The 25,134-nt window shown below is 43.9% G+C and overlaps 1 protein-coding gene across 5 annotated transcripts in view; it reads right to left on the bottom strand.

Moving 5' to 3' along the window:
* SPIRE1 (spire type actin nucleation factor 1) overlaps window positions 1–25,134 on the bottom strand; it is a 257,639-nt gene that overhangs the window by 65,641 nt on the left and 166,864 nt on the right. For all 5 annotated transcript variants that reach the window (XM_068237134.1, XM_068237135.1, XM_068237136.1 and 2 more), the window contains exon 4: window positions 7,339–7,464. In XM_068237134.1, the coding sequence (XP_068093235.1) occupies window positions 7,339–7,464 (126 nt within the window). The remainder of the gene's footprint in view (window positions 1–7,338; window positions 7,465–25,134) is intronic.

Below are 25,134 nucleotides of genomic sequence, written 5' to 3'. Positions count from 1 at the left end.
TCAGCGCGTATCTCCGCCTCTCCCCCGCCCCTCTCAGTCTTCCTTCACTGAGAGGGGCGGGGGAGAGGCGGCGATGCGTGTCTGATAGAGGCGCTGTGAGGCAGGGCTGCAGCCGTTAGCCCTGCCTCTAGGAAGGGCTAATCTGCGACCAGATTTCCGACCAAGGTTTGCGGGGGGTGGGTTGGGGGGTCAGGGACCCTCGTTTAGCCGCGGGATAGCGGCGTTTTAGCAGGGGCACACGTGCCCCTGCTATATATGAGAGCTGAAGCGAGATTTAGTCTCGCTTCAGTGTCTCTTTAAGTATCTCTTTTTTTTAATATTCCCTTCAGACTCCCTTTAAAGGACCAAAAAAAGTTAACCCTTTGCACTCTTCACATATAAATGTTCAAACAAATGCATTCGCATGAATAAATCATCCAGGCACCACTGCAGTGCTATTTCTCTGGCCACACCCCCTTTAGCCCCTTCCTTTCCTTAATAACTTATTTAAATGTCCTAACTTGAGGTGATGTGCCTGGATATATGTGCGGTTTTTTTCTTGTTACTGACCCTTGTGGTCAGGGTTCAATCCACCGCACTCCCTCCTTCCCGTTTGTGTTTACGGTCAGCATGCACACGGCTTACGCTGGTGTATGTGCATGGTGCGCATGGTTACATTACGTTAGCTCCCTTGTGTGATTGGTATGATGTGCTATCTGTCCCAGGAGAGGACATCAGGATGTGTGCTCCTAATCCCTATACAGGTTTGATGCAACGAATGTTTGCATGTCTGCATTAAGCATGTTACAGGGTCAGAGTTAGGACACCTACGTTTACCTGGGTACTTTTACACAGTGTAGGCGACAACGCAAGGGAATGCATTATTTTGTAACTAAGACCCCGGCTTTTAACTTAGCTGTAGGGATAGCAGTGGTGCCTGGATGATTTATTCATCTGAATGCATTTGTTTGAACATTTGCATGTGAATGTGCAAAGGGTTAACTGATTTTTTTTTTTTTGTGTGTGTGCGCCATTTTTCTGACCACACACCCTTTAACACCTCGCTTTCCTTAATAACTTATTTAAATGTCCTAATTTGGGGTGACGTACCTGGATATATGTGTTTTTTTTTTCTTTAAAGGACAACTGAAGTGAGAAGAATATGGATGCTGCCATATTTATATCCTTTTAAACAATACCAGTTGCCTGGCAGCCCTGCTGATTTATTTGGATGCAGTAGCATCTGACCAACACCAGAAACAGGTAGGCTGCTAAACTTGTCAGTTCTGACAGAAAAACCTGATCTGAATGTGTTTGTTAAGGTCTATTGTTAAAAATATTAAAGGCAGAGGATAAGCAGGACAGCCAGGCAATTAGTATTGTTTAAAAGGAAATAAATATGGCAGCCTCTAGATCCTTCTTGCTTCAGTTGTCCTTTAAAAACACTCCCTACCAGTAATTATGTGACTGTTGATCTTGTCAGGAAGGAAAAGGTACTGTCTATTGTATGACACCAAGTGGCCAGCATTGAGACTAGTATTCAAGCACCAGGACATAGGGCATGATTCAGAGGCGTAGCTAGGGTTTTCAGCGCCCGGGGACTAAGACTATTAATGCGCCCCCTAAGGTGAAGGGTCGTGACCAAATGTGGGCGTGGTTATGGGTGCTCCACATTTGGTCACGCCCCTTCAAATGTACATGGAGGTTAGCAGGCTCACGCTCACCCACCCTCCCTCAGTATGTACCTTCCAGCATGTTCCAAGACAAATTCAGCAATCATGAGCCCCCCCGATCAAGACAAATTCCGCAATCATGAGCAAACATGAGGCCCCCAACATGACCAACTGAGCAATCATGAGGCCCCCAACAAGACAAATTTAGCAATCCTGAGGCCCCCAACAAGACAAATTCAGCAATCATGAGGCCCCTAACAAGACAAATTCAGCAATCTTGAGGCCCCCAACAAATCATGAGGCCCCCAACAAGACAAATTCAGTAACCATGAAGCCCCCAACAAGACAAATTCAGCAGTCATGAGGCACATAAATAGACAGCATGTCACATAAATAGGCAGAATGCCCCCTTAATATGGTAGACACCTCTCACCTGGCAGCAGTTCCCCAAAATACACTCAATCTGACAGCAGTGCTTCCCCAAAAATAGGTAGCCCCAGGTCTATAGGTGTCCCCAGAATAGGTGGCCAGCAGTATAGATGTCCCCAGAACAGGTAGACAGGGGTAGAGATGTCCACAGAACAGGTAGCCAGGGGTATATGTGCCCAGTATATGTAGGCAGGGGTATGTGTCCCCAGTATATGTAGCCAGAGGTATATGTGCCCAGTATATGTAGCCAGGGGTATATGTGCCCAGTATATATAGTCAGGGGTATATGTGCCCAGTATATATAGCCAGGGGTATATGTGCCCAGTATATGTAGTCAGGGTTATATGTGCCCAGTATATGTAGCCAGGGGTATAATATGTGCCCAGTATATGTAGCCAGGGGTATAATATGTGCCCAGTATATGTAGCCAGGGGTATATGTGCCTAGTATATGTAGCCAGGGGTATATGTGCCCAGTATATGTAGCCAGGGGTATATATGCCCAGTATATGTAGCCAGGGGTATATGTACCCAGTATATGTAGTTAGGGGTATATGTGCCCAGTATATGTAGTTAGGGGTATATGTGCCCAGTATATGTAGGCAGGGGTATATGTGCCCAGTATATGTAGGCAGGAGTATATGTGCCCAGAGTAGGTAGCCAGGGATATATGTGCCCAGAGTAGGTAGCCAGGAGTATATGCCCAGTATATGTAGTTAGGGGTATATGTGCCCAATATATGTAGGCAGGGGTATATGTGCCCAGAGTAGGTAGCCAGGGGTATATGTGCCCAGAGTAGGTAGCCAGGGGTATATGCCCAGTATATGTAGTTAGGGGTATATGTGCCCAATATATGTAGGCAGGGGTATATGTGCCCAGAGTAGGTAGCCAGGGGTATATGTGCCCAGAGTAGGTAGCCAGGGGTATATGTGCCCAGAGTAGGTAGCCAGGGGTATATGTGCCCATAGTAGGTAGCCAGGGGTATATGTGCCCAGAGTAGGTAGCCAGGGGTATATGCCCAGTATATGTAGTTAGGGGTATATGTGCCCAATATATGTAGGCAGGGGTATATGTGCCCAGAGTAGGTAGCCAGGGGTATATGTTCCCAGAGTAGGTAGCCAGGGGTATATGTGCCCAGAGTAGGTAGCCAGGGGTATATGTGCCCAGAGTAGGTAGCCAGGGGTATATGTGCCCAGAGTAGGTTAGCCAGGGGTATATGTGCCCAGAGTAGGTAGCCAGGGGTATATGTGCCCAGAGTAGGTAGCCAGGGGTATATGCCCAATATATGTAGTTAGGGATATATGTGCCCAATATATGTAGGCAGGGGTATATATGTGCACAGAGTAGGTAGCCAGGGGTATATGTGCCCAGAGTAGGTAGCCAGGGGTATATGTGCCCATAGTAGGTAGCCAGGGGTATATGTGCCCATAGTAGGTAGCCAGGGGTATATGTGCCCAGAGTAGGTAGCCAGGGGTATATGTGCCCAGAGTAGGTAGCCAGGGGTATATTCCCAGTATATGTAGTTAGGGGTATATGTGCCCAATATATGTAGGCAGGGGTATATGTGCCCAGAGTAGGTAGCCAAGGGTATATGTGCCCAGAGTAGGTAGCCAGGGGTATATGTGCCCAGAGTAGGTAGCCAGGGGTATATGTGCCCAGAGTAGGTAGCCAGGGGTATATGCCCAGTATATGTAGTTAGGGGTATATGTGCCCAATATATGTAGGCAGGGCAGGGGTATATGTGCCCAGAGTAGGTAGCCAGGGGTATATGTGCCCAGAGTAGGTAGCCAGGGGTATATGTGCCCAGAGTAGGTAGCCAGGGGTATATGTGCCCAGAGTAGGTAGCCAGGGGTATATGTGCCCAGAGTAGGTAGCCAGGGGTATATGTGCCCAGAGTAGGTAGCCAGGGGTATATGTGCCCAGAGTAGGTAGCCAGGGGTATATGCCCAGTATATGTAGTTAGGGGTATATGTGCCCAGAGTAGGTAGCCAGGGGTATATGTGCCCAGAGTAGGTAGCCAGGGGTATATGTGCCCAGAGTAGGTAGCCAGGGGTATATGTGCCCAGAGTAGGTAGCCAGGGGTATATGTGCCCAGAGTAGGTAGCCAGGGGTATATGCCCAGTATATGTAGTTAGGGGTATATGTGCCCAATATATGTAGGCAGGGGTATATGTGCCCAGAGTAGGTAGCCAGGGGTATATGCCCAGTATATGTAGTTAGGGGTATATGTGCCCAATATATGTAGGCAGGGGTATATGTGCCCAGAGTAGGTAGCCAGGGGTATATGTGCCCAGAGTAGGTAGCCAGGGGTATATGCCCAGTATATGTAGTTAGGGGTATATGTGCCCAATATATGTAGGCAGGGGTATATGTGCCCAGAGTAGGTAGCCAGGGGTATATGTGCCCAGAGTAGGTAGCCAGGGGTATATGTGCCCAGAGTAGGTAGCCAGGGGTATATGTGCCCATAGTAGGTAGCCAGGGGTATATGTGCCCAGAGTAGGTAGCCAGGGGTATATGCCCAGTATATGTAGTTAGGGGTATATGTGCCCAATATATGTAGGCAGGGGTATATGTGCCCAGAGTAGGTAGCCAGGGGTATATGTTCCCAGAGTAGGTAGCCAGGGGTATATGTGCCCAGAGTAGGTAGCCAGGGGTATATGTGCCCAGAGTAGGTAGCCAGGGGTATATGTGCCCAGAGTAGGTAGCCAGGGGTATATGTGCCCAGAGTAGGTTAGCCAGGGGTATATGTGCCCAGAGTAGGTAGCCAGGGGTATATGTGCCCAGAGTAGGTAGCCAGGGGTATATGCCCAATATATGTAGTTAGGGATATATGTGCCCAATATATGTAGGCAGGGGTATATATGTGCACAGAGTAGGTAGCCAGGGGTATATGTGCCCAGAGTAGGTAGCCAGGGGTATATGTGCCCATAGTAGGTAGCCAGGGGTATATGTGCCCATAGTAGGTAGCCAGGGGTATATGTGCCCAGAGTAGGTAGCCAGGGGTATATGTGCCCAGAGTAGGTAGCCAGGGGTATATTCCCAGTATATGTAGTTAGGGGTATATGTGCCCAATATATGTAGGCAGGGGTATATGTGCCCAGAGTAGGTAGCCAAGGGTATATGTGCCCAGAGTAGGTAGCCAGGGGTATATGTGCCCAGAGTAGGTAGCCAGGGGTATATGTGCCCAGAGTAGGTAGCCAGGGGTATATGCCCAGTATATGTAGTTAGGGGTATATGTGCCCAATATATGTAGGCAGGGCAGGGGTATATGTGCCCAGAGTAGGTAGCCAGGGGTATATGTGCCCAGAGTAGGTAGCCAGGGGTATATGTGCCCAGAGTAGGTAGCCAGGGGTATATGTGCCCAGAGTAGGTAGCCAGGGGTATATGTGCCCAGAGTAGGTAGCCAGGGGTATATGTGCCCAGAGTAGGTAGCCAGGGGTATATGCCCAGTATATGTAGTTAGGGGTATATGTGCCCAGAGTAGGTAGCCAGGGGTATATGTGCCCAGAGTAGGTAGCCAGGGGTATATGTGCCCAGAGTAGGTAGCCAGGGGTATATGTGCCCAGAGTAGGTAGCCAGGGGTATATGTGCCCAGAGTAGGTAGCCAGGGGTATATGCCCAGTATATGTAGTTAGGGGTATATGTGCCCAATATATGTAGGCAGGGGTATATGTGCCCAGAGTAGGTAGCCAGGGGTATATGCCCAGTATATGTAGTTAGGGGTATATGTGCCCAATATATGTAGGCAGGGGTATATGTGCCCAGAGTAGGTAGCCAGGGGTATATGTGCCCAGAGTAGGTAGCCAGGTCCGGTGCCCCTGTCCCCAGCAGGAGGGGAGCAGCGCAGAGAAGAGCTGCTCTCCCTCCCTCGCTGTCCCCTCCAATGTCCGGGTGGCTGGCAGCGGCGGGCGGAACTTACCTCCGTCTCTCGCAGCGCCGGCTGGATCTGCCGCTACTCTGGTCTGCGCACCCGAACTTCCGGCCGGCGCTGGAGCGAGACGGAGGTGAGTTCCGCCCGCCGCTGCCAGCCACCCGGACATTGGAGGGGACAGCGAGGGAGGGAGAGCACCTAAGGTGAGGGAAGGAGGGGGGAAGATGGCCCCCCTTCCCCACCGTCCGCACAGCTCTCCCTCTTCTCTGCGCTGCTCCTGCTCCCCCCGCAAAAAAAAATAAAAACTCCGGAGCTCAGCTGGGCGCCCTTGGGGACCAGGCGCCCCGGGGCACTTGTCCTACCCCGACCCCCCCTAGCTCCACGCCTGGCATGATTCACAAAGCTTTTTTACCTGTTTTCCTTGGTTGTCACCTTGTCTATGTTACTTTTTTAAGCTCCCAAAGAGCAAAAATACAATATAATTATTGCAAGAAAAGTAATATTGAAATGAAGTTAACCAGGAACAACTTAGACTGATTATTTTGCTTGTAAATGTGCTGAAAGGTTATTTTTATCAATTATGTGATAAATAAGTCATTTATGAAAAGTTTAGTGAATGGAGCCCAATCTCTCACTTTTTCATTTGCTACATTTACAGGCTTGTGGACCAGCCTATAGCTTCTGGATGCTCCATAGCACTGCAACCTAACTGTACTTTGTTCTCTGAAACGGCAAAAAACCTTTAGCCAGCACTAGAGCCCTAGCAGTCCAGCCCAAGCTGCCTCTCATAGACTAAATTGTGTCAGATCATTGAAGGGAACCTGAAGTGAGATGAATATCGAGGCTGACATTTAATTTTAAACAATGCAGATTGCCTGGAAGTCTTGATGATTCTCTGACTCTTAATACTCTTTTAGCCATATACACTGAATAAGTATGCAGATCAGATGTTTCTGACAAGAATCTGACAAGATTAGCTGCATGCTTGTTTCAGGTGTGTAATTCAGATCCTACTGATTGCAGAATTAACAGCAGGAAAGCCAGGCAACGTTTATTGCTTAAAAGGTTATAAATATGGCAGCCCCCACATACCTCTCGATTCCCTTTATCTTGATACATAGCATCTACCTATTTGGCAATAAGTGTCTAACACCTTTTTACACCATTAAAAAACTCATTGTTTCACCTGGAGTTTTACTTGAATAGATTAGTGAAAAAGGAGAACACATGAAAGAGCTGGAAAAGAACTTACACAAAGTGGCCATATTATGAACATCAGCTTCAATAACCATAATGCTTTAAAAAAACATGCGATGAAAAGGACGTATTAAACACCTGGATGCAAAAGATGCTTACAGTAAGTAGTTTTGATGACAGCACAGCTCACCTCTTTTGCACTCTTGATTTTTGTCAGAAACATGTGCAGTTCCATTGTCTCAGCATACAGTGCCCGGCACACTGCTTGGTAGTGATTAGAAGCTTCCGATGGAGTTGGCAAATGAGTAGAACACAGCTGTTTAACAAGAAAAAACAAAGACAAATATGTCAGGCTGTGCTAGGATTTTATGACTATCGTTTCTCTAAAAGCGTTTGAGACTTATTTTACATCAAAGAATGTAGATATAACAAATTCAATATACAAATGACTACAAAGCGAACATTTTCTACAAAAGAACATTAATTAATGCAAGCAATTACAGAGAAAACAATATACTTCACATTGATACTAGAAGATGCAAGGGGCACCTTGTCACGTCAGACAGCATCTCGGATAAAGACAAGATTATAGACTTTTCCACACAGAGGGTACTTTGCATCATTTGCTAGCGCTTTCGCTGGTGCCGAGAAGGACTGTACACAGACTCCCTTACTAGTATCACCAAAATGTCTGCAGCAGGATTATTAGAAACACCAGCCAGTTTTTGCTTGTATAATGAATTGGCTTCAATGAGAACAATGTATTTCACACCATGTTAGCATTATGCTAGAACTGTAACATGCCAAAACTCACTTGAAACAATGGAGTCTCATGATGTGTGGCAATGGGTATACTTCAAAGAGGAATCAGAAGATGAACTATGGAAATTAATTGTGCAGTTACTGCAGCTCCTGAAATGCAACTTCTGGAAGGCAGTTGCCACCATTACTGTGCTAGGTACAGCACTGCCTAAATGCAGGCAGCCCTACAGTCAGCAGGTTGACAGAATACGCCAATGGTGTAGGGAGAAAAGTCTGGTCCTTATACAGCCCAAACCGTTGAGATGATCATCGACTTCTACCTCATCTCCAATTTAGATTGCTGGCACAGAGATCAAATGAGTATCTTGCGTCCGCCTCCTAGGCACAACCATCTCCAACGAGCTGAGCTGTAAGGCCAACACTGCCTCTACCACCCAAAAGAAAGTTCAGCAGAGGCTATTCTTCTTTCAGCAATTGAAGAAGTTTGGTATGGCCCAGGAGCTTCTGAAAAGCGTCTACTCTGCCACTACTGAATCTGTCCTCTGTTCATCCATCCTGATCTGGTACACTGGCTCTTCCAGCAGCAACAGATACAAACTACAGAGGGTCATCAGATCAGCGGAAAGGATCATCGGTGAAACCCCTCTGCCCACTTGACTTCATCTACAACTCCAGACTGCACTCCAGAGCATTGCCAACAACCCCTCACATCCTGGCCACCACTTCTTCAGTCTGCTCCCATCTGCCCAGAGGTTTCGGGCCATCTCAATCAGGACCTCAAGAAATAGGAACTCCTAGCCCTATAAGCACAGATGTGTCCCTGGTCGTCCTCCTGCTCTCTGCCGCTCAGCCCCCGGTGAGCCCCGGTAAAAGGACTCAGTCGAAGCCAGTCAGGGTCTTCTGCGCATGCGCAGTAGACCCAGAGTGACGTCACTGAGCTTGTTACCGGGGCTCACCGCAGCTGAACGGAAAATCACAGGAGAATGGCAAGCTGAATAGTTAAGCTAAAGTAGTTAGATTTAGTAGTCAACAAATAGAAACTATAGCATTATTTAATCAGATCAATCAGAAGATAGAATAGTGGTACATTGTAGGACCATCTCATTTCATATATAAAGTACTCAGGCGGGAAAGATTCTGATTTCATTCATTCATTCTTCAGACAGACAGACAGACAGACAGACAGACAGACAGACAGACAGACACACACACACACACACACACACACACACACACGTACGTAAAAGGACATCAACAATAGCCTTTATACACATACAGATTACTCTGCAATTCAATCATTTCGTTTTTATATTATTGTAACTGTTTTTGATGCAACTAAGAACTGTACCTTATTGATTTTTGAACATTTATGGAATTGAATAATGTTTAATTAAACAAGCACATCTTTTAAATTATTTATCGTGGTCTCCAAAGACTGTTTTTTTAAACAAACGAAAAACCCCTATTTAACATTTTTTTAGCTGTATTCTAAATCCTGTACATGCTGAACCTAATTCTGGGCATGACCCAGTCTGATTGGGGAATAAATGATTTCTGATTCTGATAGCAACACAAGGTTCAACCTCCTGTGAATGCTGAAGGGGAGTGGACAAAGTTGTTTGTAGATGATGAACTGTTTCTTTTGCAATGTTACTTGGTTCATTTTTTAAGGTTTCCAAAACGTGTGTTGTAGAGTAGCATAGAAATTCATGAGAGCATAAAAAGGGATCAATAAGAAAGTACATTCATCAGAGTAATTCACCTATATGGAAGCAATGGAATACTCAAACAAATGTCATTTAGATCAGTTTTTAACATTATTACAGCATATACCCCTTTATGAAAGAAGGTGCTTTCTGAATACCCCATATTGTGGCATATGTAATTCCATGTACTCCTGGACACATACAGTGGTGTGAAAAACTATTTGCCCCCTTCCTGATTTCTTATTCTTTTGCATGTTTGTCACACTTAAATGTTTCTGCTCATCAAAAACCGTTAACTATTACTCAAAGATAACATAATTGAACACAAAATGCAGTTTTAAATGATGGTTTTTATTATTTAGTGAGGAAAAAAACCTCCAAATCTACATGGCCCTGTGTGAAAAAGTGATTGCCCCCCTTGTTAAAAAATAATTTAACTGTGGTTTATCACACCTGAGTTCAATTTCTGTAGTCACCCCCAGGCCTGATTACTGCCACACCTGTTTTACTCAAGAAATCACTTAAATAGGAGCTATCTGACACAGAGAAGTAGACCAAAAGCTCCTCAAAAGCTAGACATCATGCCAAGATCCAAAGAAATTCAGGAACAAATGAGAACAAAAGTACTGTAATTGAGATCTATCAGTCTGGTAAAGGTTATAAAGCCATTTCTAAAGCTTTAGGACTCTAGCGAACCACAGTGAGAGCCAATATCCACAAATGGCAAAAACATGGAACAGTGAACCTTCCCAGGAGTGGCTGGTCGACAAAAATTACCCCAAGAGCGCAGAGAAAACTCATCCGAGAGGCCACAAAAGACCCCAGGACAACATCTAAAGAACTGCAGGCCTCACTTGCCTCAATTAAGGTCAGTGTTCACGACTCCACCATAAGAAAGAGACTGGGCAAAAACGGCCTGCATGACAGATATCCAAGGCGCAAACCACTTTTAAGCAAAAGGAACATTAAGGCTCGTCTCAATTTTGCTAAAAAAACATCTCAATGATTATCAAGACTTTTGGGAAAATACTTTGTGGACCGACGAGACAAAAGTTGAACTTTTTGGAAGGTGCGTGTCCCGTTACATCTGGCGTAGAAGTAACACAGCAGTTCAGCAAAAGAACATCATACCAACAGTTAAATATGGTGGTGGTGTGATGGTCTGGGGTTGTTTAGCTGCTTCAGGACCTGGAAGGCTTGCTGTGATAGATGGAACCATGAATTCTACTGTCTACCAAAAAATCCTGAAGGAGAATGTCCGGCCATCTGTTCGTCAACTCAAGCTGAAGCGATCTTGGGTGCTGCAGCAGGACAACGACCCAAAGCACACCAGCAAATCCACCTCTGAATGGCTGAAGAAAAACAAAATGAAGACGTTGGAGTGGCCTAGTCAAAGTCCTGACCTGAATCCTATTGAGATGTTGTGGCATGACCTTAAAAAGGCGGTTCATGCTAGAAAATCCTCAGATAAAGCTGAATTACAACAATTCTGCAAAGATGAGTGGGCCAAAATTCCTCCAAAGCGCTGTAAAAGGCTCGTTGCAAGTTATCGCAAACGCTTGATTGCAGTTATTGCTGCTAAGGGTGGCCCAACCAGTTATTAGGTTCAGGGGGCAATTTCTTTTTCACACAGGGCCATGTAGGTTTTGAGTTTTTTTTTCTCACTAAATAATAAAAACCATCATTTAAAACTGCATTTTGTGTTCAATTATGTTATCTTTGACTAATAGTTAACAGTTTTTGATGAGCAGAAACATTTAAGTGTGACAAACATGCAAAATAATAAGAAATCAGGAAGGGGGCAAATAGTTTTTCACACCACTGTATATATCAATATCTGTGTATTAATGCTTTAACATTCCATCATGCAGGGGTCACACTTGAGTCGTGGAGGAATGTGCAGTGTTGGCAGACAGCCAGATGAGAGCAGCTGACTGTCGGCAATAGGAAATCGAAGGTGAGGTGCGGAAAAAAGCAGCAGTGTCGGTATTTTTTTTTTTTCACATTGCAGAAAAATACACATTACCATCCCTTCACCGCGATTTCGCCCTGGGAGCATTATATGCATTTTCTTTGCTTTTTCATGGTACGAAAAACACACACGAGTCTAAGTGTGACCCATGCTTTATGCTTTTAATTAGCTAGAAATACTTATTCAGGCTTATTTCTACATTATTCATATTTTTTAAATCCTGATATATCTACTGTAATAGATTTACTATGGCACATTTAACCCACAAAAACCAACACAAGTACCCCCAGGGGTAACACAAACTGGACTTGCCTTTCTTAAACATTTTTGTCACATATTAAAGAAGTTAGAGAAATAAATACAAACTGAAAAAAAAAAACAATCACAAACCCTATTTTACTGTTCTGTGTGCAGATGGAAACGAATGAAACCCAATTGGTTTTTATATTTTGTACATCCCCACCAGTTGCTGCAATGTCTTATTACAGTATATTCACTGGATAAGGCCTCTGATAAGATATAACAGAAGAATGTATGACCAATGTTTGCATTTTATGGTAACCGGCAAGTTAACTTCAGAAGGGCCCGTAACTTTTTGAAAACAATAAAATTTGTAGGCGGATTCATTTATATTCATTAGCATCCTCTGGGTCAGAGGGCATGGTTTCCATTCAGGGAAAACTTCACATTCATATCATTAAGTAAGAGTGCTTGGCAAAGACGTGTGGATTAACGGTAGTACCAGCCTTGCTGAAATACAGAGATCAAACAGTATCCTAGCTATGCTTGGCCAAGCTCAATCATTCATTGAGGCACAGCATTAAATAAAGAACAGCTACTGAGGGCTCAGCAGAGGACTACTGCCCCAATGAGAATCTTTCTACGAATTCATGCTGAGTGAGAAACTAGAAGAAAACGCCAAGATCTTTTTTCTCACAGTAAAGAATGGAAAAAGCAGCAGCCTGATAACAAAAATTGCTATGCCTGCAGAGGAGCTAAGTCATCAGCATGTACCTACTAGCTAAGAGTACAAATATATTACAGGCAGGAATGTCAAAGTTGTATTACAATATCAATGTGAATATAAATTAAAATAAAAAAAAAAAAAATCACATAATTATGCACTGCCAAGCTTTCCCCTTTGATGCACTAAAAGAGAAACTGTGACCAAAGGATTGAACTTCATCCCAATCAGTAGCTAATACCCCCTTTTACATGAGAAGTCTGTTCCTTTTCTCAAACGGATCATCAATGGGCTCGGTATGGCTGATATTTTGGTGAAACCCTTCCCACAGTGTGATGTCAAAACCATGGTGCTGACATCACACTGTGGGAACCTTGTTGCATTGTGGGAAATAACAGCTGTTTCCAACTGCCAAAAAAGCAAGCGGCAGCTACTTCTCCTGACATCACCTGCCAGCAGTAAAAATGTCACCATATGATAAATGTCAGAATGTAAATCAGCGAGAGGAAATATTTTACCATGGGCAAACACTCACTGACTAAATCATTTATACATAATTATTGTAAAATTAAGCACTTTCGTTCATTGTTATTTTCACTGGAGTTCCTCCTTAAAGTACACTCCAAGTGAGAGGTATATGAAGACATATTTTTAGGGTAGGAACACACTAGGCATATGCGTTTTCCACTATGTGCTATGGAAAACGCATATGCAATTCTGCTTAGTGTGTTCCTACCCTTAAACAATGCAAATTGCCTGTCTGTCCTGCTGATCATTTGCCTCTAATTATTAATTACTGCTCAAACCCATTAACTTGCGTAGATGAATATCTACGCCCCATAGATAACCATCTATGCAAGCTAATGTGAAGCGAATGAGCGGTGAAAATTACTCTGGTCTTATGGTTAAGCCATAGACCCTAAACAAGCATGCAGATCAGATGTTTCTGACTACAGACTGGATTAGCTGCATGCTTGTTTTAGGAGTGTGATTCAAACATTACTGATGCACGAAAGATCATCAGGATGCCAGGCAACTTATATTGTTTGGAAGCAAATAAATATAGCAGCCTTTATACCCCTCTCACTTCAGGAGTCCTTTAATGATTCAAAGAGTGCTTCATCTGTGAGAGGGGCCCAGAGAAAAGGAGGCAGAAGGCTAGAAGGTTTGCCGCATATAACATGGCGATTTACTGCAGTTCTCAGGTAGTTCTCAGGTTTTAAACACAGGAACTGCACATGGCAGTAGCTGAAGGAGAATGGTCATTCTCCTTCAGCTCCTGCCATGTGCGGTTCCTTTGTTTATAAATTGGATGAGTGGCATTACCTGGCTTCATTCTGTCCAGATGTCTGTCATGAACGTGTATCAACTATACAGATTTGTCTCTATAAGTGGAAGCCTGATAAAGGGTCTATCCTGAAACAAGTCGACGTTGTCGCCTCAATATTTACAACTGCACTAATCTTGATGTTAATCACTGCTGCATGTTCGCCATTCTCAGCTATGGAATATGTTCTTTGAAGGATACCTTTTATGAATATTATTGCACAAGTGTTGTCTTCAATAAAGACTTTGTATTTTTGCATGTACATTTTTCATGTTTCTTCAATATTTTTTATCTATTTATCCTTGTACTGGTAAATAAAATAGTTTAAAGCTAAGACTTTTTTTTTAAGATTGCTAATTGAATATAACATACGGTCTTTCTCAGTTGGGCACACTTAACCACTTAACGACCGCCCCCAGCCGATGGGCGGCGGCAAAGACCGGGCCCAAACGACCGCAATACGCCCATCGGCGGGGGCGGCTGCGGGAGTGGCTGTGCGGCGATCGCGTCATTCGTGACGCGATCAGCCGCCGGGGACTGGCTCCGCCCACCGTTCGTTGTAACCCGCCGGCCGTTCGGAAGCGCCGGCGGGTTACTAGCACCCGGATCGCCGCATGTAACAAGTATAATAGGCTTTGTAATGTATACAAAGCCTATTATACTGGCTGCCTCCTGCCCTGGTGGTCCCAGTGTCCGAGGGACCACCAGGGCAGGCTGCAGCCACCCTAGTCTGCACCCAAGCACACTGATTTCCCCCTCCCCTGCCCCCTGATCGCCCACAGCACCCCTCAGACCCCCCCCCTGCCCACCCCCCAGACCACTGTTTGCACCCAGTCACCCCCCTAATCACCCATCAATCACTCCCTGTCACTATCTGTCAACGCTATTTTATTTTTAAGTCCCTAATCTGCCCCCTACTCCCTCCTGATCACCCCCCCACCCCTCAGATTCTCCCCAGACCCCCCCAGACCCCCCCCCCCGTGTACTGTATGCATCTATCCCCCCTGATCACCTGTCAATCACCTGTCAATCACCCGTCAATCACCCGTCAATCACCCGTCAATCACCCGTCAATCACCCGTCAATCACCCGTCAATCACCCCCTGTCACTGCCACCCATCAATCAGCCCCTAACCTGCCCCTTGCGGGCAATCTGATCACCCACCCACACCAATAGATCGCCCGCAGATCCGACATCAGATCACCTCCCAAATCCATTGTTTACATCTCTTATCTCCTCTAAACACCCACTAATTACCCATCAATCACCCCCTATCACCACCTGTCACTGTTACCCATCAGATTAGACCCTAATCTGCCCCTTGCGGGCACCCAATCACCCGCCCACACGCTCAGATTGCCCTCAGACCCCCCCTTATCAATTCGCCCGTGCAATATTTACATCTGTTATTCCCTGTAATAACCCACTGATCACCTGTCAATCACCCATCAATCACCCCCTGTCACTGCCACCCATCAATCACCCCCTGTCACTGCCACCCATCAAACAGCCCCTAACCTGCCCCTTGCGGGCAATCTGATCACCCACCCACACCAATAGATCGCCCGCAGATCCGACATCAGATCACCTCCCAAATCCATTGTTTACATCTCTTATCTCCTCTAAACACCCACTAATTACCCATCAATCACCCCCTATCACCACCTGTCACTGTTACCCATCAGATTAGACCCTAATCTGCCCCTTGCGGGCACCCAATCACCCGCCCACACGCTCAGATTGCCCTCAGACCCCCCCTTATCAATTCGCCCGTGCAATATTTACATCTGTTATTCCCTGTAATAACCCACTGATCACCTGTCAATCACCCATCAATCACCCCCTGTCACTGCCACCCATCAATCACCCCCTGTCACTGCCACCCATCAAACAGCCCCTAACCTGCCCCTTGCGGGCAATCTGATCACCCACCCACACCAATAGATCGCCCGCAGATCTTCTCTCCTCTAAACACCCACTAATTACCCATCAATCACCCCCTATCACCACCTGTCACTGTTACCCATCAGATTAGACCCTAATCTGCCCCTTGCGGGCACCCAATCACCCGCCCACACCTCAGAACGCCCTCAGACCCCAGCCCTGATCACCTCGCCAGTGCATTGCTTGCATCTATTTCCCCCCTCTAATCACACCTTGAGACACCCATCAATCACCTCCTGTCACCCCCTAGCACACCTACCCATCAGATCAGGCCCTAATTTGCCCCGTGTGGGCTCCTGATCACTCGGCCAAACCCTCAGATCCCCCTCAGACCCCCTTCCGATCACGTCCCCAGTGCATTTATTGCATCTATTTTCCCCTCTAACCGCCCCCTGAGACACCCATCAATCACCTCCTGTCACCCCCTAGCACTCCTATCCATCAGATCAGGCCCAATACATCCTGTCATCTAAGAGGCCACCCTGCTTATGACCGCTTCCACAAAATTTGCCCCCTCATAGACCACCTGTCATCAAAATTTGCAGATGCTTATACCCCTGAACAGTCATTTTGAGAAATTTGGTTTCCAGACTACTCACAGTTTTGGGCCCGTAAAATGCCAGGGCAGTATAGGAACCCCACAAGTGACCCCATTTTAGAAAGAAGACACCCCAAGGTATTCTGTTAGGTGTATGATGAGTTCATAGAATATTTTATTTTTTGTCAAAAGTTAGAGGAAATTGGATTTTTATTGTTTTTTTCACAAAGTGTCATTTTTCACTAACTTGTGACAAAAAATAAAATCTTCTATGAACTCACCATACCCCTAACGGAATACAATGGGGTGTCTTCTTTCTAAAATGGGGTCACTTGTGGGGTTCCTATACTGCCCTGGCATTTTAGGGGCCCTAAACCGTGAGGAGTAGTCTAGAATCCAAATGCCTCAAAATGACCTGTGAATAGGACGTTAGGCCCCTTAGCGCACCTAGGTTGCAAAAAAGTGTCACACATGTGGTATCGCCGTACTCAGAAGAAGTAGTATAATGTGTTTTGCGGTGTATTTTTATACATACCCATGCTGGGTGGGAGAAATCTCTCTGTAAATGGACAATTGTGTGTAAAAAAAATCAAACAATTGTCATTTACAGAGATATTTCTCCCACCCAGCATCTGTATGTGTAAAAATACACCCCAAAACACATTATACTACTTCTCCTGAGTACGGCGGTACCACATGTGTGGCACTTTTTTGCACCCTAAGTGCGCTAAGGGGCCCAAAGTCCAATGAGTACCTTTAGGATTTCACAGGTCATTTTGCGACATTTGGTTTCAAGACTACTCCTCACGGTTTAGGGCCCCTAAAATGCCAGGGCAGTATAGGAACCCCACAAATGACCCCATTTTAGAAAGAAGACACCCCAAGGTATTCCGTTAGGAGTATGGTGAGTTCATAGAAGATTTTATTTTTTGTCACAAGTTCGCGGAAAATGACACTTTGTGAAAAAAAACAATTAACATCAATTTCCGCTAACTTGTGACAAAAAAAAAAAATCTTCTATGAACTCACCATACTCCTAATGGAATACCTTGGGGTGTCTTCTTTCTAAAATGGGGTAATTTGTGGGGTTCCTATACTGTCCTGGCATTTTAGGGGCCCTAAACCGTGAGGAGTAGTCTTGAAACGAAATTTCTCAAAATGACCTGTTAAATCCTAAAGGTACTCATTGGACTTTGGGCCCCTTAGCGCAGTTAGGGTGCAAAAAAGTGCCACACATGTGGTATCGCCGTACTCAGGAGAAGTAGTATAATGTGTTTTGGGGTGTATTTTTCCACATACCCATGCTGAGTGGGAGAAATATCTCTATAAATAGACAATTGTGTGTAAAAAAAATAAAAAAATTGTCATTTACGGAGATATTTCTCTCACCCAGCATGGGTATGTGTAAAAATACACCCCAAAACACATTATACTACTTTTCCTGAGTACGGCAATACCACATGTATGGCACTTTTTTGCAGCCTAACTGCGCTAAGGGGCCCAAAGTCCAATGAGCATCTTTAGGCTTTACAGGGGTGCTTACAATTAGGCACCCCCCAAAATGCCAGGACAGTGAACACACCCCATAAATGACCCCATTTTGGAAAGTAGACACTTCAAGGTATTCAGAGAGGAGCATAGTGAGTCCGTGGCAGATTTCATTTTTTTTTTGTCGCAAGTTAGAAGAAATGGAAACTTTTTTTTTTTGTTGTTGTTGTCACAAAGTGTCATTTTCCGCTAACTTGTGACAAAAAATAAAATCTTCTATGAACTCACCATGCCTCTCACTGAATACTTTGGGATGTCTTCTTTCCAAAATGGGGTCATTTGGGGGGTATTTGTACTATCCTGGAATTTTAGCCCCTCATGAAACCTGACAGGTGCGCAGAAAAGTCAGAGATGCTTGAAAATGGGAAAATTCACTTTTGGCACCATAGTTTGTAAACGCTATAACTTTTACCCAATCCAATAAATATACACTGAATGGGTTTTTTTTTATCAAAGACATGTAGCAGAATAACTTTCGCGCTCAAATGTATAGGAAATTTTACTTTATTTGAAAAATGTCAGCACAGAAAGTTAAAAAAGTCATTTTTTTGACAAAATTCATGTCTTTTTTGATGAATATAATAAAAAGTAAAACTCGCAGCAGCAATCAAATAGCATCAAAAGAAAGCTGTATTAGTGACAAGAAAAGGAGGTAAAATTCATTTAGGTGGTAGGTTGTATGACTGAGCATTAAACCGTGAAAGCTGCAGTGGTCTGAATGGAGAAAAAGGCTCTGGTCCTTAAGGGGCGAAAAGACTGTGGTCCTGAAGTGGTTAAACATTGCTTCATCTCACCACATAATCTTTAAATGAATGAATAAAGACAGGTTAGTACAAGAGAAACCTTAAAATCCTTAGACTTCTTCCTCCATGAACCTACAAACTCTCGCAACAGCATCGCAAGGGTGCTGGCTGTCCCAGCTGTCACTTCTCCCTAACTTCCCTTGTACGTCACAGGTAGCTACAGGTGCCCCTTAGTATTAGGTAGCCAGACGTACCCTCAATAATAAGTAGCTAGAGGTGCCCCTAAGTATTAGGTAGCTAGAGGAACCTCAGTATTAAGATGCTAGAGGTACCCCTGACTGAAGGGAGCTCTCATCAGTGGAATGCAGAGAGCAGGGTGAGTAACCTCTCATTTACACGCTCATCGGGGCTCTGCATAGTGAAGGAGGGAGGGAGGCACTCGGGGAGAGGAGTGAGCCACTTTTCCATCTTCAGATGCCTGTAGGCACGTGTCCACAGTGCCTTATGATAAATCCGGCCCTGGCTACTCTCTTACAAAATGGTACACAATTTATTTAACTGGCAAACCATCGGCCTGTTGTGAGGAGGTCTGAACCCATCGGTTATACTTTTCAGTCTTAGGCTACTTGCACACCAAGACGTTGCGTTAGGTGCTACGTTAAGGTCGCATAACGTGCACCTAACGCAAGGCCTGGTGCTCTTCGATGTGGACGTCTGAGTGAGCCGCGTTGTGCAGCTCACTCTGGCGTCCGTGATGCATACTCTTGGACGCATGCGGCATCACGTGGTCCCGCCGGCCAATCGCTGCACAGAGCGGCCGCACCAGGAAGTAAACACTGCACGTCACAACGTGCAGTGAATATTAATTAGCCATGTGCCTCCCCAACATGACTGAACATGTGCAAACAGTCTAACACGGCTTAAGCCGCTGTAACGCTACAGTATGCTGCACTTTCGGAAGAACGTGCAGCGTTACATGTAACGCAACGTGGGTAGTGTGAACATCCCACTTGTGTTACATTACTGTGCGTTGGGGGAGCGTTACAGGCTGCACTTACGTGCGCCTGTAACATCCCTGTGTGTAAGCAGCCTTAAAGGACAACTGAAGTGAGAGTGATATGGAGGCTGCCATTTCTTTCTCCTTTTTAAATTATACCAGTTGCCTGGCAGCCTTGGTGATCTATTTGGCTGCAGTAGTGTCTGAATCAAACCAGAAACAGCATGCAGCTTATCTGGTCAGATCTAACAAAAAAAAAGTCAGAAACACCTGATCTGCTGCATGCTTATTCAGGGTCTAGGGCTAAAAGTATTAGAAGCCAGGGATCAGTAGGATTCCCAGGCAACTGGTATTGTTTAAAAGAAAATAAATATGGCAGCCTCCATACACCTTTTGCTTCAGGTTTACTTTAAGTTTAAATTGGAGGTGGAACTTTGAGAAGCTAGTCTGATCTATGCTGGACAGTAGCCACTTGTTGGTGGTTTTATTGACCCGATGAAGACGGAGATGCCCAAGAAATGCATTGTCTGACCAATAAACTCTTGAAAATTCAGCAGTTCTATTTGCTGCTTTGACTGATATCTTTTCTATGGGAGAGGTAAACCAACTACACCTCATTTATAGAAATGGTTTGTAATTATTTTGTACATTTTTGGGTGCCTCCAACTAAGAAATTGTTACTCATCACACCTCTGTTGGGAGGTTGCATTTTTAGCATAGTTCTTACCCTCAGGACCTACCTAAGCACTGGTTGTGTAATAGGATCTTCGTAAGCCTGAACAGGGGCGGGTATTCCTTTGTAAGCCTTACCGGTAATTGCAGGTTATTAAATTTGTGAGTGAATTTCCTTACACATATACCAAATGGTTTAAAGACGCTCCCTTAGCTTGCTATTTCAATTGGCCTGGCACTGCTATTGGCCTGAGGAAGCGGGATCAGACCCGTGAAATACGTTGCCTGTGCTACCAATAAAATCTTTTGTCCCTACAAAGATTTGTCGTCCTTGAGGTAAGCAACCTCAAACCTGTATCGGTTTTAAAACTGCTTTTAAACACTTTTATATACCACCAGGGCGCTTCTTTAAACCATTTAGTGCATCCCTAACCCCCATACGATACCCGTGTGAGGGGTGGAGGCAGAACATATGTGGTTTACACCACGGTGGACATCTCCCTCCCTTTTTTCCAAGGAGAGCGACCGCATGCAGGTCCTTAGTGACCTCCCCGAGTGGAGTCGGGTTAATTGTCTCCACCCGCTTCCTGTGGTCGGTTGCCCTTCTGCAACCCACTCTTGTGAGTAGATTCTTATCTTCTACATTGACAATTTTGACTAAACATATTACACAATTGGGTTCCCGTGTTTTTTGTTTCCTGTGTCTTTTCCCCAGAAGATGTCTTGACACCAATCATCCACTCCTTACACATATACATCTTATCCTGTTTTAACATATTGCACTTTTGGCTCCTGGAGTCTTCTCTCTTTTGCGCCTTCCCAGTCCACACCCCGCCTTGGCCATCCCATCTCTAATAAATTATTTGATAGCAGCAATTTTTTTTAAACTAGAGGTATTCTTATTTAGTATCACATACATCTTCAATCACCAAGGATCAGCCTATATTAATGGAGAAAATACGGCACTCTGCTGTTTGATATTACGTGTCCTACACGGATCACAGGCCAGAGATGGCAAAGTAGAAAGCTATCCGAGGAGAAAGGAAAGGATAGAAAAGTATGTTAAAAAGAAGTCTACAAGACCATCACCAAGCAGCTTGAAATTCCTGTGACAGCAGTTGCAGATCTGAGGAAATGTAAGGCCATTGGGACTGTAATGCTAGGTGCACAGGATACAATTTTCTGACAGATTTGCTGTTAGATAAACTATTTCCAACAGGTGTGATCTGATTCCCCATAGAAGTAAACTGAAAATCAATGGGAAAATCGGATTAGACCTGTTGGAAATAGTAGATCTGACAGTAAATCTGTCAGAAAATTGTTTGTGTGTACCTAGCATTAGTCGCTCTGGAAGTAGCCACAAGAGGAAGATCGACCCTGGGCAGAAAACCGGTGAGAATGTTCAACAAAAAGCCAAGGACAGGAACAGGAAATATAAGCTGAACTCCAAGGGCAAGGTCCACCAGTGTCTGAACTGTGACACCCACTGCTTTGAGTGACAGTAGGCTCAATGGAAGAACACTAACTAGACTGCATCGTTGAAAGAAAAAAAAAAAGCCAGACAAGAATTTTCTAAAATGCATACTATAAAGCTGGAATGCTTCAGGGAGAATGTCCTGCAGGCAGGTAAGTCGAAACTGGAGCTTTCTAGCAAGTCCTGTCAGCTCTGTCCACAGGTTAATAAATTAAACTTTTAAAGAAAAGGACACTGGCCTATATTCACTTTTCATTGAGTTACTTGCATTATACAAGCAACATGAGTGACACGGTGCCCCACACTCTAGCTACTAGTGCCCTCAATGAACTGTTCCCCAGTTTCTAAAATGCATGCTGCTATACCCATCCCATTGTATATACCTGTCTGTTCCTGTTCTGTCTGTCATGTAAAGAAATGCCTATGCCATGTGTACCACAACCAATTCCGGGCACGACAACTGTTGTACTTGGCGAATAAAGTCAATTCTGATTCTGATTCTAATTTGCATAAAGTCCAGTAAAACCATTACATTTTAAAAGTTATGTTTTACTTTAATACTTCCCTCCAGTGAGACCCCTGTTGAGTGTACATATCTCCCATTTGAAGGCATTCAAAGTAAAGAGGGGAGATACGGTTACACAGCTTTTGGGTTTTTTTTTTTTGTTTTTATGATTTGGAGCAGCTCTGCTGCATCTGACATTGGGTGCCTTGACTTTGTGCAGGGAATAATAAGGACAATCAAGATTTTCTGGAGGAACATTAAAGTGGTCTGAAACTCTGACATAGCATTCAATAAAAATGTGTTTTTCTTTTTATTATTCATACAGTTATCATATTTGCTTTTGTGCATAAGGAATATTGGATGTCTGCAAATTACAAGTTTCCAAAGTGTAGTTTGTGCCCTAATAGCTTACCTTGCATTTTATTCAAACTGCTTTTTATTATATACCAACATCTTTTAATGAGCTGTTCTGAACTGTGGGGTGTGGTGTGGTGTGTGTGCGTGTGTGTGTCACAGAGAGTTCCTTTTAACTTGTTACACTGTGTTTACACACATTGGCCTTAATTCAATAGGATCATGCTGGAGATAATATGGCAAGAGAAGACTTACCTCCAACACAGTGAGAGAGTTATTTTATCTCTTCATTCCTTAAGTTACCTCTTCTGTAGTTAATTTACCTCCTCTGTAGTTATTGTCACACGCAGTTAATAAACAGCCTGTCTTTAACTCTGGAGTTATTTTAAGGATTGAAGAGTTAACTTAAAGACAGAAGAGTTAACTTTATGTTTGCCTGAGGTAAAATGTTTCCTGAATAGCACATGCCTCATCACCATGGTGATAACTCTAGAAACATTATTAAAGACAGGAGATAAGCTTAGTGAATTGAGGCCATTGTAACAACATTGGAATGTAAACAAAGATACTGTTATCACCAGTTTGGATGCGGATTTGAAGCTGAATAGCAGGACAAAATGCTTTGTTTAACCATTTCAGTGATGTTCTGCTAAAAAAAAAAATCTGGGATAGTAGTCTTAAAGCTGTGAGGAATCTTTTAGAGCCAATAAATGCTGACGTTCAGACCACTTTGATTGCCCAGTGTTAAGAAGCTCTACAGCTCAATGACAATCCAACAGAATAAAAATCCCTAAATACACAGTTTAAAGCACCCAAGAGTCACTGAAAACAAGTCATTGAACTACAAGGAAGTGGCCTTCTGTGATCACAGCTTTGAATCCCATCAAACTTCTTTGGAAAGAAGTGAAACATGCAATCTGGAGAACACACATTTCAAACCTGACACTCCTAAAGCAGACTGTTTTAGAAGACAAACTAAATTGGCTGCAGCAATAGTATGCGATCAACCCCTAAAGGATCACCATCACGAAAAACTAACATTTCAAATATGTCTGTACATACTTATAAGAAGTAAATTTCTCCAAGATTAAAATGCACTATAAATTACTTATCTCCCACGTTTCTGTGCTTACAGTAAAAATCTGAGAGATCTGACAGGTTTTGGACTAGTCCAGCTCCTCATGGGGGATTCTCTTTATTATCAAAAGCACTTACTGCATGACAGTCATTCAGTCTTATGCTGGAAATACACCATGAGGTTTTTTGGCAGATAGATGGCTCGATAGATAATTTTTGACAAGTCCAATCTGGTTTTGATTGTTTTACTGATCAATTTTCTCATTGAAATGAATGGAAATCTATCATAAAAATGATTGGAAAATCAATAGGAGAATCAATCGAAAAACAATCGGGCAGTAAATCTGCTGAGAAAAGACTCACCGTATATTCTCAGCATAACTGCCAAAACAGAGGGCAAGTGAGTAGGCAGGCTGGCCGGCAGCTTTGTATAGATCCTTTCCAAAAAGTACTTTTGTGAAAACAATAAAGGAGCTATGAAGGATCCTTCATGAGATGGTCTAGTCCATCTGTTAGATTTTTTACTGTCTACTGTAAAGCTAGGTACACACTAGGAGATTTTTTGGCAGATTTACTGTCAGATTATCGATTATTTCCAACATGACCAATCCGATTTCTGATCGATTTCTGATAGAAGTGAACGGAAAACAGTCGGAAATCAGATTCGACATGTTGAAAATAATCAGTCAATACATCTGGCATAAAATATCAGTGTGTACCTAACACAAGAGACAGGAACATAGAGAAAAAGTAATTTACAGTGCATTTTAGGCCCTGTTCACAGTGGTCAGTTGAGTTGCAGAAAAATTCTGCATGACAACTCACTGCCCATACAGTTCTATGGGCTTGTTTACAGTAAAGGATCACATTATTCTAACTTGCTGCATGCAGGCTTTCTATTAACCTCTATGTGAAGTCTCCATTGCAGTTCACAGTCATTATAATGTGTGAGTTATGCAACTGACCACTGTGAAACTAGCCTCAAATAAGGAGCAATGTACTTCTCATAAGTATCTATACACATGTATTTTACATTTTACAATTTTTTTTGCGCCTTTAAAAAGTCCTTTAACGCTACAAAGCTGGGGATAGCATCACTGCAAACGATATTAGGTCTGATCTCTGGTGAGATTTTATCCCATATCTAGCGATGCAAGGTGGAAAACAGGCAATCAGTTATATCAGGCAGGTATAATTTGTTTACAAGGGCGAGTAGGGTAATGATTGCCTTAAATTATACAGTGGTTTGCAAAAGTATTCGGCCCCCTTGAAGTTTACCACATTTTGTCATATTACTGCCACAAACATGAATCAATTTTATTGGAATTCCACATGAAAGACCAACACAAAGTGGTGTACACGTGAGAAGTGGAAGGAAAATCATACATGATTCCAAACATTT

The sequence above is a fragment of the Hyperolius riggenbachi genome, chromosome 5, assembly GCF_040937935.1.
Source record: "Hyperolius riggenbachi isolate aHypRig1 chromosome 5, aHypRig1.pri, whole genome shotgun sequence".
Taxonomy (NCBI): domain Eukaryota; kingdom Metazoa; phylum Chordata; class Amphibia; order Anura; family Hyperoliidae; genus Hyperolius; species Hyperolius riggenbachi.
This window is presented reverse-complemented; position numbering and strand designations above follow the sequence as displayed.